This window comes from Manihot esculenta, chromosome 2, assembly GCF_001659605.2.
Source record: "Manihot esculenta cultivar AM560-2 chromosome 2, M.esculenta_v8, whole genome shotgun sequence".
In the NCBI taxonomy this organism is placed as follows: domain Eukaryota; kingdom Viridiplantae; phylum Streptophyta; class Magnoliopsida; order Malpighiales; family Euphorbiaceae; genus Manihot; species Manihot esculenta.
In genome coordinates, this window is record NC_035162.2 from 5,794,997 (window position 1) to 5,808,430 (window position 13,434).

General features: G+C 30.2%; 2 protein-coding genes across 4 annotated transcripts; one reads left to right on the forward strand and one right to left on the reverse strand.

Annotated features, from left to right (window-relative positions):
• Positions 1–458: 458 nt before the first annotated feature.
• LOC122723115 (40S ribosomal protein S28-1-like) lies at positions 459–1,297 on the forward strand. Its single transcript, XM_043954042.1, has 2 exons — positions 459–786; positions 904–1,297. The coding sequence occupies exon 2, from the start codon at positions 906–908 to the stop codon at positions 1,101–1,103; it is 198 nt and encodes a 65-aa protein (XP_043809977.1). The 5' UTR covers positions 459–786; positions 904–905; the 3' UTR covers positions 1,104–1,297.
• Positions 1,298–2,242: 945 nt separating this feature from the next.
• On the reverse strand, positions 2,243–8,794 carry LOC110608779 (gamma-tubulin complex component 5). 3 transcript variants are annotated; one of them, XM_021748072.2, is made up of 15 exons: positions 8,166–8,768; positions 7,985–8,082; positions 7,643–7,805; positions 7,451–7,561; positions 6,110–7,126; positions 5,878–6,030; positions 5,584–5,683; positions 5,387–5,481; positions 4,986–5,177; positions 4,852–4,908; positions 4,705–4,776; positions 4,417–4,515; positions 3,457–3,588; positions 3,169–3,342; positions 2,243–2,940 (listed from the first exon to the last, which is right to left on the reverse strand). In XM_021748072.2, exons 1-15 carry the CDS (start codon positions 8,520–8,522, stop codon positions 2,770–2,772), a joined length of 2,991 nt encoding a protein of 996 aa, XP_021603764.1. In that variant the 5' UTR covers positions 8,523–8,768; the 3' UTR covers positions 2,243–2,769. The 3 variants fall into 3 exon arrangements, 2 of the variants coding, with proteins under 2 accessions (XP_021603764.1, XP_021603766.1); XM_021748074.2 differs by lacking the exon at positions 8,166–8,768 and having other exon boundaries at positions 7,643–7,794; XR_002486941.2 differs by lacking the exon at positions 2,243–2,940 and having other exon boundaries at positions 4,417–4,510; positions 8,166–8,794.
• Between the last annotated feature and the right edge of the window lie 4,640 nt (positions 8,795–13,434).

Genomic DNA, 13,434 nt, shown 5'->3' on the forward strand with positions numbered 1-13,434 from the left:
GTATTTATCAATTCGGTTTAAAATTTAATAGAATTAAATAAATTAAAAATTAAAATTTTAATATTTATAAAAATTAAATCGAATTGATTTTGATCAGAAATTGAATTGATCTGATATAGTTTGATTCCATTCGATTTGATGAATTTAAATTTTCAATAAACTTTATTTTTTATAATTGTTTTAATATTTTAAAATTTAATTGAAATATTTTAATTTTAATATAATTTAATTTCTATATTATTAAAAATAATATATTATTCTTATTAATCGGTTGATTTTAATTTTTTTAATTTTTTTTATTAAAATCAAAATAATTAAAAATTTTAAAAAAAAAAATTAAACTGAATTTTTTAAATTAATTCAATTCGATTGACTTTGTTAATTTGAACTAAATATTAATCACTCCTAAATCATTTTATCATTTTATTTTATTTTTTTAAATAATGAAAGAAACAAAAGCGGTTAAAAAATTACAATTAATAGATTTCATATGTTTTGGTAGATTTCGATTTGAAAACAAATATCCTCCTGAATCAATCCATAACTGTATAACAATTCAATCACTCCATAACTAACAAATTCCCTTTATCTTGGTAGAGTCCAAATTGGAAACAAACAACCCCTCTTGAATCGTTATCTTGGTAGAGTCCAAATTGAAAACAAACAACCCCTTTTGAATCAAATCTTATCTTTAAATGAAGTCTATCTCTCGCTTTGAATCTCTGAATAACCACAGTATATAAGCCTTCCATATTCTCACCCATTCCTGTTTCCACAAAGCAAAAGGTACATCTCTTTCACCAAATTTTAATATTTTTTTTGTTAATTTTCAGAATAACCATTATTGGTATTTTAAATTCTGGTAGTTTGATGCTTTATTTTTTTTGTTAATTTTGCCATTAGAAATGGATTCAGGAATAAAGAATGCAACGGTGATAAAGGTGATTGGAAGGACAGGATCAAGAGGACAGGTGACTCAAGTGAGAGTTGAATTTATGGATCACTCCAAACGTCAAATTACAAGGAACGTGAAGGGTCCTGTCAGAGTTGGTGATGTTCTTACTCTGCTGGAGTCTGAAAGAGAGGCTAGGAGGCTTCGTTGATTACAAATTACTTCCTCCCTTTAATGGTTCTTCTCATGTTTTTTATTATTTAAATAGTCTGATTTAATTTTTGCTAATGCAAGTTCTGATTTTTTGAATAATAATTCTTTCATTTGGTACAATGCGAAAGATTTTTTGAATTTATGTTTTGTGATTTTTCTTATTTACTCATTCTCCACATACTTTCTCGATCATTCTTTGGAATTTCCAGCATATAACATTCATTATTTTTTTAATGTTTAATATTTATTTATTTTAAGGGTAGATCTTTGAAGTTTAGATGAAAATCAGATGAATTTTGTATATAATTCAGCTCACATCTATTGGTTTATTAATTATTTGAGTAATTGAAAGATCTTTTTGGAATTAAAAAAATTGTAAAAGTAAATTTAATTGATATTTTTAATCGATTAATAGCTATAAAAATGATAAAAGCAAACAAAAACGAAAATGATAAAAGCAAACAAAATAAACAAACTAGAAAAGCATGGTTTTGCAAATCAATACACAAAAATTGATTTTCTCGGATTTCTCATTGGAAGAAGAAGATACAATCAATTTTTCTAATTTAGGGTTTTGCTCTCAGCTTCTGTTACGAAGAAATCAAATCTAAGCAACCTAAAATTTCAAGAATATAATATAATATATAATAAAATAATAGAACTACAATATAGAAAATAAATAAATAAATAAAACTTCAGAAATTTAAAAATGCATTTGCGAAAAAAAAAAAAAAACTACGCTGTAATTTAATTCAATTTGAAGTAAAAAATTATAGAAAAACTCGATCTTGCATGTGGATGAATTTCAAACTATTAAATTATATATATGTGGTGAATTATTTATATACCCTCCACATAATATGAGGGGGGGATTTCCCTTAAATTTAACTTCATTTTAGTATTTTAATTCACTAATCATAATGTAAGGATTAAGTGATTAATTTTGAAATAGTAGAAATAAAAGCATATATCTTATTAAATTTAACAAATTTTTGAATCATGAACTAAAATTCTCTTATTGAGGTCTACTACCACTGGAGAAGAGGATTATAAAAGGAAGAGTAAACTACCTCACAACTCACTAATGAATGTCATTTATAAATTGATGAATATGCAAGTGTGGTTTGATTAAAGAAGTAGAAAAACAAACAGGAGGCTAATCACATTACAAAGCCAAGAGCATGAAAAACAAACTTGGACAACTGGAACAGCAGCCTTACAGCTTTATGTTTAAAATTAATCAACAAGCAGAAGTTTACATATATATCTATAAAACATAGGAGGTAAAAAAAAAGGGAAATTATACATATAAAGCAAGACTCTAGAATAAAAATCCAACTCCTCCATCTTCATCAACCAATCAAGTTATCTTCTGAATCTCAGTAAAGCTCAAATGCGTTTGATGTTAAGGAATCTGCAGCAATTAAGCAACTTGCACATTCTAGGAAATAAATATAGCTCATGTGTTGGCTTTTCCCTTCTTCCCGTTGACCTAGAAAATTTGCAAATTCTACACGCTGACTATTTTATGCAGCACTGTTATGAAAAGGAACAGATCCAAAGAATTTGCTTCCAGATGGCTGCAAATTTTACTTCAGTAAAACATATCCTCGTATCCCATTTTCAGAGACATGCCATCATAAACTATCCTGAATTAATTTTTATTAGTCCATTCTAGCTCCAAAGACTTTCCCCAATCTTGAACTAACAGTTTCAGAGCCAGTGGCAGTCATTAAGCTTCCATTATCAGACATGTAGAAATAGTTGTAATTAATTCTAGTCACAAGATCAGCCAAATGAGGGAATTGCCCCACATTGAGTTTGAAAGACAAGATCTGCATGGTCAAGACAAAACAATCATTTCCCCATAACAATCTTCCAACTATATTATGTATTGCACGTGAAGGCACACACCTAGTGGTTCATAAGCTTCAATACATCATACTCGCCCAGCCAAACTTATAAATTAATCGTGCAAAGAAAAAGCCCAATATAGAGGCACAGAATGATGAATAAAAAATGTGTATGCTTGTGTGTGTGTGAAAGAGAGAGAAGAAGAATACTCTGAGTAGAAAACCAATGCAATCATCGAAGCGTTTCTCGATTCTATCCACTTCCATTTCACACCTGGCCTTCATTGCAGAAGTTGCACCACCGCTACTTAATGTCTGTTGTATGGAGTAGAAGTCCAAAGCTAATCCAAGGATGATGTTGATTCGACTTGCAATCAAGGCCCACTGATTAAATCAACAAAAATAAACAACACTTCTTTCTTAAAAAAGGCAACAGGCAGAAAAGAAGAATTAATCACTTGAAAAGACTGCAATTTCGAAAGAGAGACAATCAGTCACCAGCTTATCTGGAACCACAAAGCATTGCCGCTGAATTGATAATAAGTAGGCCTCATGTACTTCAATGACTTCATCCAGAGATCCAGCTGTTGCCATACCTTCACAAAGTTCATGCCATGCACTGTGATATACCTGCACAAAAATCCTAGTCAGAGACAGAGATTAGCAGTGGCAAAATGTGCCGCAAAGAACCCATCACTGGAATTGTTGTATAAATCTTTCCAATTTAACATGAAGCTACAATCACGTACAAATTGAAAGACAAAAAGACAAAAGCACTCTGGAGATCTGAAATAAACAGAGAATTCATTTAAATCATTAAAAAAAGGCCAACTTTGAGTTTTGGGTTGCTCAAAGGAAGCCTCAGCTATAGCCATCTTTACATAGTGAACTAAAATATATAGACTAAATGCAGTAAGCAAAAGATAAAAACCTACATATGTATGTCATTATAGCCATAAGTAAACACTAAGACAAGATACATTGAGACAGCAACGCAATTTTGTGTGTCTGTGTCTGAGACAGTGAGAGAAATGAAAATAGAGGAATGCCTTGAAAATGCAACCATAACTAAAGTTGGTTCACAAAGCCATGAAACCACCAAACTGCAGGAAGAAAATTTTGCAAAATGAAGGAAAGTGCCAGTTGTTGCCCCAGGATAATGAATCCTAATAAGGAAACTTCAGAGGCAGTTTATACCTTTATCAAATTTGTATGACATCCAGCTGCCATCATGATTCAAATATAACGCCTTTACTTCTATAATGCACTAGCAAATGCGCATGTAGAAAATTTCCATATATAACAAAAGATATGAGAAAATCACTAAATAAATTCAATAATGTTCCCATGTTTGGCAGTTAAGAATGTGACATTAACATCTGTATGTGTCATTATGGTCCACATCCCTTGACAATTTTGACCATTTTGTCCATCAAAGTGATTTCACCAAATTCTTACCCTATCCATTACATACTGGTGGAAGGCATCGACAAAATGGAGGAGTTTCTGCTCCACTAACCAGTGATGCTTGCGGCTGTTTGTCACCGCACCTCTGCCCTAGAAGGGATAATAACAGATGATCAAGTTGCAAATTAGAGAAAATGGCGCCCTTAAATAACAATTTTTTTTCCCTTCCGGTAACATGCAGCATATTTCCTTCTATCAGAACACAAGAAATATGCTCTAATCAATTAACTAAAAGGCTAAATGAGATTAGGATCTCCAGAAAGAAGATAAAAAAAGAACCTTCCACATCCACCTCCGAACTTTGTCAAGTGCATATTTGGCGCGCTTGACCTTCAACAAAAACCTCATCACCTACAACAGAGTACAGATGAAGAACAGTCAAGGAAAAAGAAAACACTATGACAACTCCAACACTAACCAAAATACCTGGTTATACTTGTTAATGGCTTCTGCATTAGCAATAAGTTCAAGTGGCCAGGGGACCTGTCACATTTGGAAGTGATTCAGTGAAGATATCGATTTTTAAAACAAATTCAAGCCTCCTTGACACTATAACAGACCTTGTACGTGAATTTCAGAGAGTCAAGACCATCTAATCCAAAGCTGTGTGAACGACTCTTATGAGTTGTTGAGGCAAGAGTTGGTGTAATAGGTAGCTCATCACTGTCAAAACCATGATTCTTCGTGATGGACACAAACAATGATTCTGGAGCACTTAGTAGCATGCTATCAGCAGAATTCCTGATGGATTCCTGTTGTATAGAGGGAGACACCATACCATGTATTTTAGGCAAAAAAGGTGGAGCAGCAATCAATCCATCCTCAAGAAGAATATAATAATAACTTCCAGTTTGAAATAACTTTAATTTATTTTCTAATAGGTGGAGGGAGTAGAATTGAGAAGAAAATTGAATTTAGCCATGTGCAAGGCATGATACTTCACTTAGTTCACTAACTGCACCTGTAGTATTAAGTTTAACTCAAAGTCATCATCCCACGTTTCCCCTCTGTCGAGCTTACCAAAAATCACAGTCAAAAAGTGCTGCAGTATATCACCTGAAGACAGCATTCAATCAACATGCATGCCAGTGAAAATTTCAGATTAATGACTGACAGAGACCAGAGATCAGATCAGACATTCAGCATGCAAGAATATACCTGAACCTAACAAGTATATGGCACGTAAAACACCAAGCTCATCCATTAATCTCCAATCCTTCATCAACTTTGACAATATAAGGTGGCCAATATAATCCACCTGTGATATAAAAGAAGTGAAGAATCTGCACATATAAACAACATACTACCAAAAGAAAAGGAGAGCAGGTTTCCTCTATGAAGCACTATATTCCTAGTCCAAATTGGAGAATGAATTGGCTCTCAATCTATTTAGGTATATAGGGATGAAGAAGAAAAGAGTGAAATTTTCGATTAATAGATTTAAGCATTTACCTGCTTCTTAATGTAGACAGTTAGGCATTCTTGGATAATAACCAGTGGAAGTGGCATTATTCTAGGTTCAATGCTTTGAATCCAGCTGAGCACTCTTGATGCAAGGGTGCTATTCTTCTGGAAAGGCAAGAGCTCTGACATACAGATATCATCCTGTTTCCAAATGGCAAGACTATTCAAAAACAGTCATCATAAACCTTTAAGAGCTAGACATAAATCAATCAGGTAATACCTGGGAAGAAGGAAGAAGGGTGGGAAAAGGAAACAAGAGTTTTAGCAGCTTTATGTCCTCTTGTGAACGAACATATTCAGATTTACCAAACTGGAAACCAAAAGCATAATTAGTTCCATTAACTGCAGAAAGCAGCCCATTCTCACAACCAAATACAGACTCCCATAAGACCTCATCATTTAACGGGGGTAGATGAAAATTTTTGGGTAAGTTCAACATTTTCCAGAAATCTTTATGCTCATCAGGTAAATTTTTACACACAGTGATAACTGGATTTTCTGGACAATATGAACTTTGGAGGGGCAACTCATCCACCACACCTGCAGTCATACACTCTTCTTCCACATCAGAAATCCCAATCTCATCCTTATTTGTAGATTCCACATTAAGCACTTTTTCATGTGATACTGTCTTGGCCAAGACCTCGCGACAGATATTCTTTGAGCATTTAAAAGTTAGCCACCTTTCCCAATTCCCATTTCTAACCATTTCCCTGACCGTCTCAGAAAGCAGAGAATGGACAATCTCAGATTTGCATGTATCATCTTGTAAAAGGTATCTTGAGATGTGATCACCATGGCCTATGAGGCCTGCTACTGAAATACTGAAAATCTCAGGCAGGGCTAACCCTGCTATGCTCTCTTGCCGAATATGTGGATCTTTATCATCCACAGATCCTCCAAAGCCATCAATCTCATTGTCAACACTTTTGCCAGATACCACAGTGTAAGACATAGGAACATGGCGGATAAGCTGCAATGATTTTCCAGCAGAGACAATGGATTTTGCGATGTTCTTAATAAACAAAGGACATACTTGAAGTTCCTTATTGTTCTGCTCCTTGCCCTTCACAGACATAGACAATGAAACAGAATCTTTTTCACCTATTTCCTTTTTGTTATTTAGTAAGGAGTTCACAACATCAAACTTCTGACTTTGTACTTGTCTAAAATGATAGCTTTTCTCCCAGAACTCAGACTCATCAACTGAGATTCCTCTATTATCATAAAAGAACATCTATAGAGAGAAAAAAGATGAAAAGCACTGTGTCAATTTTTATAGATTATTTAGCTTTCTTATCATCTTAATGAAATCAACTTAACCAAAGGCATAGATAATATTTCATCAAGATAAATACACAGACCGAAAGATGACAGAATTAATAAGGATTTCCTAGAAATATTGGAAGTAAGAAATGGCAGAAAACGCAAGAAAGCCAAATGAGTTAGGCGTGCAAAATCTCATTTTACAATCTGGGAATTCTAGAGCGCGGTATATGGATACTCTCAAGAAAAACCATTTTTAGACTTTGGAAATAAAAAAGGTAATGACTTAGATTACCTCCTCAAAAGGATCATCAAGTGATCCTTTGAAAAGCCATGAATCAAGTCCCTCAATATATGGTAATAAACTTCCAACAAGAATATGAAGCACCATAAGATAAGCTTCCTCCTGAAATTAGCATGAGTTATAAAAGAAGAGCAAGCCACAAGAATTGCAAAACAATACTGATGAAAAGGAAGTAGTCACAACCTCACCACCTTGCACAAGACACACTTCATCCAATTTCTTATAGAGGTAGTCTAGAATATGAACAGCCATTTCAGATGCTGGAATATATGTATTTGGCTGAAAGTACGCTTGCGGAATAGCTCCATGCACTATTTGCAATAAACATTCAGCACCTGAGCAAAGACTAATATCAATAAAATTTATCAGCAGATTCCAATTTAAAAAAAAAAAATTATAAAAGAAGAAGAAGAAACCACCATACATGCAATGACACCAAATAAAACGTAACAAAAATGTTGTTTAATGTGAGTGACCAGATACACTGAAGAAACTTCAAATTGAAGAACTCTGCTAAACACTGACCTGGATAAGGAACTTGACAATCCCAAAAGGGTGGGAGTGACTCCAATGTCGGAGTTGCAAATCTTAATTTCTTCCTTTAAAGCAATATCTCTCAACCTCTACAATAGCATATTATTAGAACAAAAGCAAAAGAAATCAACCAAATTAAACATTTCATTAGTAGCATCAAATAGTGACAGACCTTAAGCCACTGAGTAACAGCAGATGCAAAAGCTCTCAATGTAGGCATGTGGGTCTCCGATTCCAATTTATTGACATTAAGTTGAACAAGTTGTAAACAAGTAGCAGAATACAGGAAATGATTGAGAAGGTTCTGAAGGCTTGAAAAGGAAAGGTGAGTCACATATATCCCACTTCTGGCAACACGAAAACACTGCTTAATTTGGTCCCAGAAAAAGAGGGAACTGGACAGGCCTTGCATCATTTGCAGTATACCTCGCATCACCTCTACTTCGCTTGTCCTCGTCGAGGATATAATTGGTGTCGCATAATGTATACCATCACCGAGGATTAAACAACTTTGCGCTTGGGCAGACATGAATAGCAGCAAGAAAAAGCAATCGAAATAACGAAGAAAATGGCAGGTCGCAAACAATCAAACGAGAGATTACAAAATTACAGAGAATACATCTACTGAGCAATTTCACAGAGAAAAAAAAAATCGTCTTTGTACTAGATTTGAACTGGGTTCAACTTCATTTTATGCATTCCAGTTCCAGCTCGGCCTGTGCCTTTGAAATCGAGGAAAGAGAAGGAACCTCCACAGCCGGACGTTGCCTTTCTCGTGGTCTCTGGGCTTTTTCTGTCAGTAGAACCCAAGTCCCAAGCCCACGGATTTTCTCTTTTTTGACCTTTAAGTAGAACCCATCATGTAATAAAAACATTAAGACAGCAAAAACTTGACGTTTAGCGGATAACTCAATATAGGAGTTTTTTTTCTAAATAATTAAAATTTTATGATTCAAAGATTTTTTTAATTTATTATTCAAGAAGTGAAATATTAATTAAGTTTATATTATTTGTATAGATATTTTAATTTAAGAGTAATATAGAAATTATTATTATTTTTTTATTATAATAGAATACATTTATTATTTTTTAATTTGTGTATAAAAATATTAAACAACTTATAATAAAAAACCAGAGAGAGTATAAGTGGGTGATGGGGCGATAATGCTAACAATGGTGGATGTATGAAAGGAGAGGTGTGCAATGGATTGAGTACGCTCGAATAAAATTTAAATTATTTATTATAAATTTATATTTTTTAAAAAAATTATAATTGTATATTATTTCACTTCATTATAATAAAGTTTAATAAAATCAAATATTCGGAAACACTGAAACTCAATTATTATAGAATTTTAAAATATCGCCACATTATACTGAAAATAATGCACCATATCAATCACGATAATAAATTAAAATAATTTTAAATTTAATAAAATTTAAATTTAATGTATATTTATTGATGAAACAAAAAATAATTAAATTAAATGTAAAATGATATAATGACTAAATTTGTATAAGTATGCATTTTCCTTCTATTTATTTTTTTAATCTTATTTAACTTTATTTTCGTTGTAACACCGTATTTATAGATAGAAAAAAAAATATATAAATAATTATGAGAGAAAGTAAATGTCAAAAAAATTAAGAGATATCAGCATATAAAAAATTAAAGTCTTGAAAATCTGCATGCAAATAAGAAAAACAAAGAAAAAAATAAATAAAAGCATATAAAAGATCACTATCATTAAAAAATTTAGATCACTCAAATTAAAAAATTTAGATTACTCAAATATATAATCACCACAAAAAATTATTTACATCATTCAATCAAAAAGAGAACGAAACCTATAAATTTAAAGGAGAAGACCAATGAACGACAGACGAAAGGGTTTCAACTTTTAGAAAAAAAAAACATAAAAAGAACAAAGAACGAGAGCTTTTTTTTTTAAAAAAAAATAAAGGAGAACTTTTTTTTAATGGGTAAGAGATGTAGCGGGTGAGTGGAGTGCACCGCGAAGACTTCCTAAGAATTCACCCACTTTAGGAATGCTCTTATCTAAGAGCGTTTAACTTAGAGTTATGATGAGATTTGTTACGTTACTCTGGGATGACATAACATATTGACTCACGTGCAAATGCAATAATCATCAGTTGTATGTGAAGTTCTAGAAAATCCTTGTGTTGTGTTTCCCTGCCCCTTGCTTTAAAGTCCGTGAGCACCGCAACCAGCTAAATCAAATTGCTTCCTTCATTCTGCAACCGTCTCTGTTCGCTATCCCTTCCCCTGTCACATTGTCTCGCGTACACACTGCCCTTTTCTAGATTTACCCTTCTTCCCCACAAATTAGGAAAAAAAAATTATTAAATCCATGGGCGTTGATGAGTCGCTTGACACTCACTATATAATAAATAAATAGATTAGGTTTTATTTATAACCGTCAGATGGATGTGGATGATAACGGTACTGGAAGGGTTGATTTTGTAGGGTGGTTGGGAGATGGAATTCTGTGGGGCCAACCCTAAACAAAAGTACTAACAGATTGATGTTAGTGAGAGAATCAAAGCAGATAATGGCGACTGTAATTGCTCATTACTGACCCCACTTAAAACCATGTGCTTCGGTGGTCCACATCAAACAGAAACCAACAAAAAAAATTTTTTAAATAAGGAAAGAAAAACCTCTACTCTGTCCTTTTTCTCATTCCCAAACTACCCTTGACACTCTCTCAACTTACAAAAGAGGGACCAAGGGCAAATTAGCGAGTAATCCATTTCTTATAAACTATTTTAAAATGTCAAATTTTGTAAATCTGGTAGTATTTTTTTTTTATATAAATTGACATTACTAAACATTAGTTAAACATAAAAGTAACTCTTTTATCTTATAAATATACTTTTATTTTTTTATATAGTTTACAAAATAATTTATATAGCTAAATATTATTGAACAATGAATTTATTTTTTAAAGCATGTTAAATAAGGTAATTGGTAAATAGCAAGCTAGTTAACAAAATAATTGAAATAAAATATAACTTTATTTTTTAAGAGATAAAAGGAGTATAACATCAAAAAACTTACTGCAATTGTAAGTGAATTTTTTTTCTTAGAAAATTTTAATTATGAAAAAAATAAAATTCTATGCTTTTTTATTATTTTTTCAATTGAGTTAATCTCAATTAATATGATTTAATTTGTCTATGAGTTTAATATATTAAATTTTATAATTTTGATATTTTTTTTTTTTTGTGTAATGCATGTATTCTATTGATGAATATATTATCCATTTTTAAAAAACAACCTCATTAAAATTATACAACCGTTGTTTAAAATGTTAAATTTTGAAAAAAAAATTAATTTCTCTTGAATTAATGGAATTATAATTAATGAGAATTGATTTTGAATTAAAAGTAAATTTTATTAATAATTTTATAAGAAATGATTTCACTTAAAACGGTTTGCATCAAAATTATTTAATTAACTCGTAAAAACTCTTTTTTTTTTCCTTTTTGTTATAAATTTTAAGTTTATTTTTTTAATTAATTATTACTCTTTACAAAACATATTTTAAGTTGATATTGACTCTTAATACTTAATACATTTATTATTAATATTAAGAAATTTATTATATTATTTAATTAATTTATTATATTATTATATTATTAAGAAATTCAAATTTTAAATATTATAATAATAATAATAGTAATAATAATAATTTTTTTAAAGAATATGATAAAAATGATTATTATTTATAAGAACAAATATTTATACTTATTTCAAAAATAATAAAAATAATGAATAAATTAAATCAATTTAAATTCACTACTAATTTATTTAATGTAAAAAAGTTCAATTAAATTATATTAATAATTAAATTGATTTCAAACAAAAAAAAATTTATAAATAAAATAAATTCTATTAATAAAATTTATTTTTTTATGTATAAAAAATGCATAGCAAACAAGAAAATAATGTATTGTCAGATATATTCCATAATTTTCTTGGATGGTTTGGCCATTGCAGATCCTAATACCAAACTAACTCAATTTTGGAGGCAAAACTTCACATGTAACCAAAAACAATCCACTGATTTGTTTGTCCTTTTTTTTTTAAATCCATGCAATCCTCACTCACACCTGACCACTCAATACACAATTTATCACTATTCTGGTTTTGTTGCTTGAAAAAACAATACAACAAAATACACGTGTAGTGCAAGAAACATGTTGTTGTGACCATATTGACAGTCATATTATATTCATTCATCTTCTACTGTTTTTAATAAAATCAATAAATTCAATTTAGTCAATTATACCTTATTAATTTTATACAATAAACTGTTCATTTCACACGGTAAACCTATATTAATTATACTCTTTTAATTTTTATAAAAATAATTTAATGTATTTACTATAATATATTTAAAATATGTTTTTTTATTACATGAGCAAAACTTTTTTACTTTAGATTGAAATATCTCTCCTATTATAATAGGCTGCTCATAATAAATATGTTAATTATTTATATCCTATTAAGAGATTATGAGGTATAAAATTAATAAAATAACTATTTTTTATTATAATTTTTTTTCACTAAAAAATTTAAAATAAGAAACTATATGATTATTTAATATAAAATAAAGAAATCTCATTTCTTTATAAAAATAAATTTCATAAAATTTGTGCAATATATTACAAGTTTTTTTTTGTAAGGTAATATTCTTTTGTAAAATAATAATTTCATGAAGCATATTAAATTAACATAGAATATTATACTTAAAAACATGTATAAACACAACATTTTCATAAAATCACTATAATAACATATTATTTTAATATTTATAAAAAATATTATTTTAATAAATAACAATTGAACGTATTTATATTTTATTATTAAACTTAAACAATTCAACTCATTGTTATTAACTTCAAGATAATATTTATTGTGGAGTGCTAATTTTTTATTAACTTTGTCTATTACTTTTTTTTTTTGAAAGGGGGTTTGTCTATTACTCTATAAAACGATTATTTTAAAGTAAATATCAATTTCATGTACATATATAATAAAATTAAAATATTATAAAATAAAATTGTAAAAGTAAATTTTATTTTCTGAATAGAATAATTTTATTTTTATCAAAAAATAAAATCCACCTTTTAAAATATAATTTTACAACATACTAAAGTGGTTTCGTGGTCCTTTGGATCTGGCCTTAAATACATCGACTTCGCAAGACCACCTTCCGTTTGCCCACGTCACTGCTGACGCAATCAAAATGGTTGTAGCTAAATGATTTTAATCGATTTTCCAACTGATTAATTCATATATCTTAATTTAATATCTTTATTGATTTTTTTCTTTCCACGTATATATCATTAGTTTTGGAAAATGGAACTAAGCTGTTATTGCACTAAGCGGGGAATGGCATTTCTGTTATTAT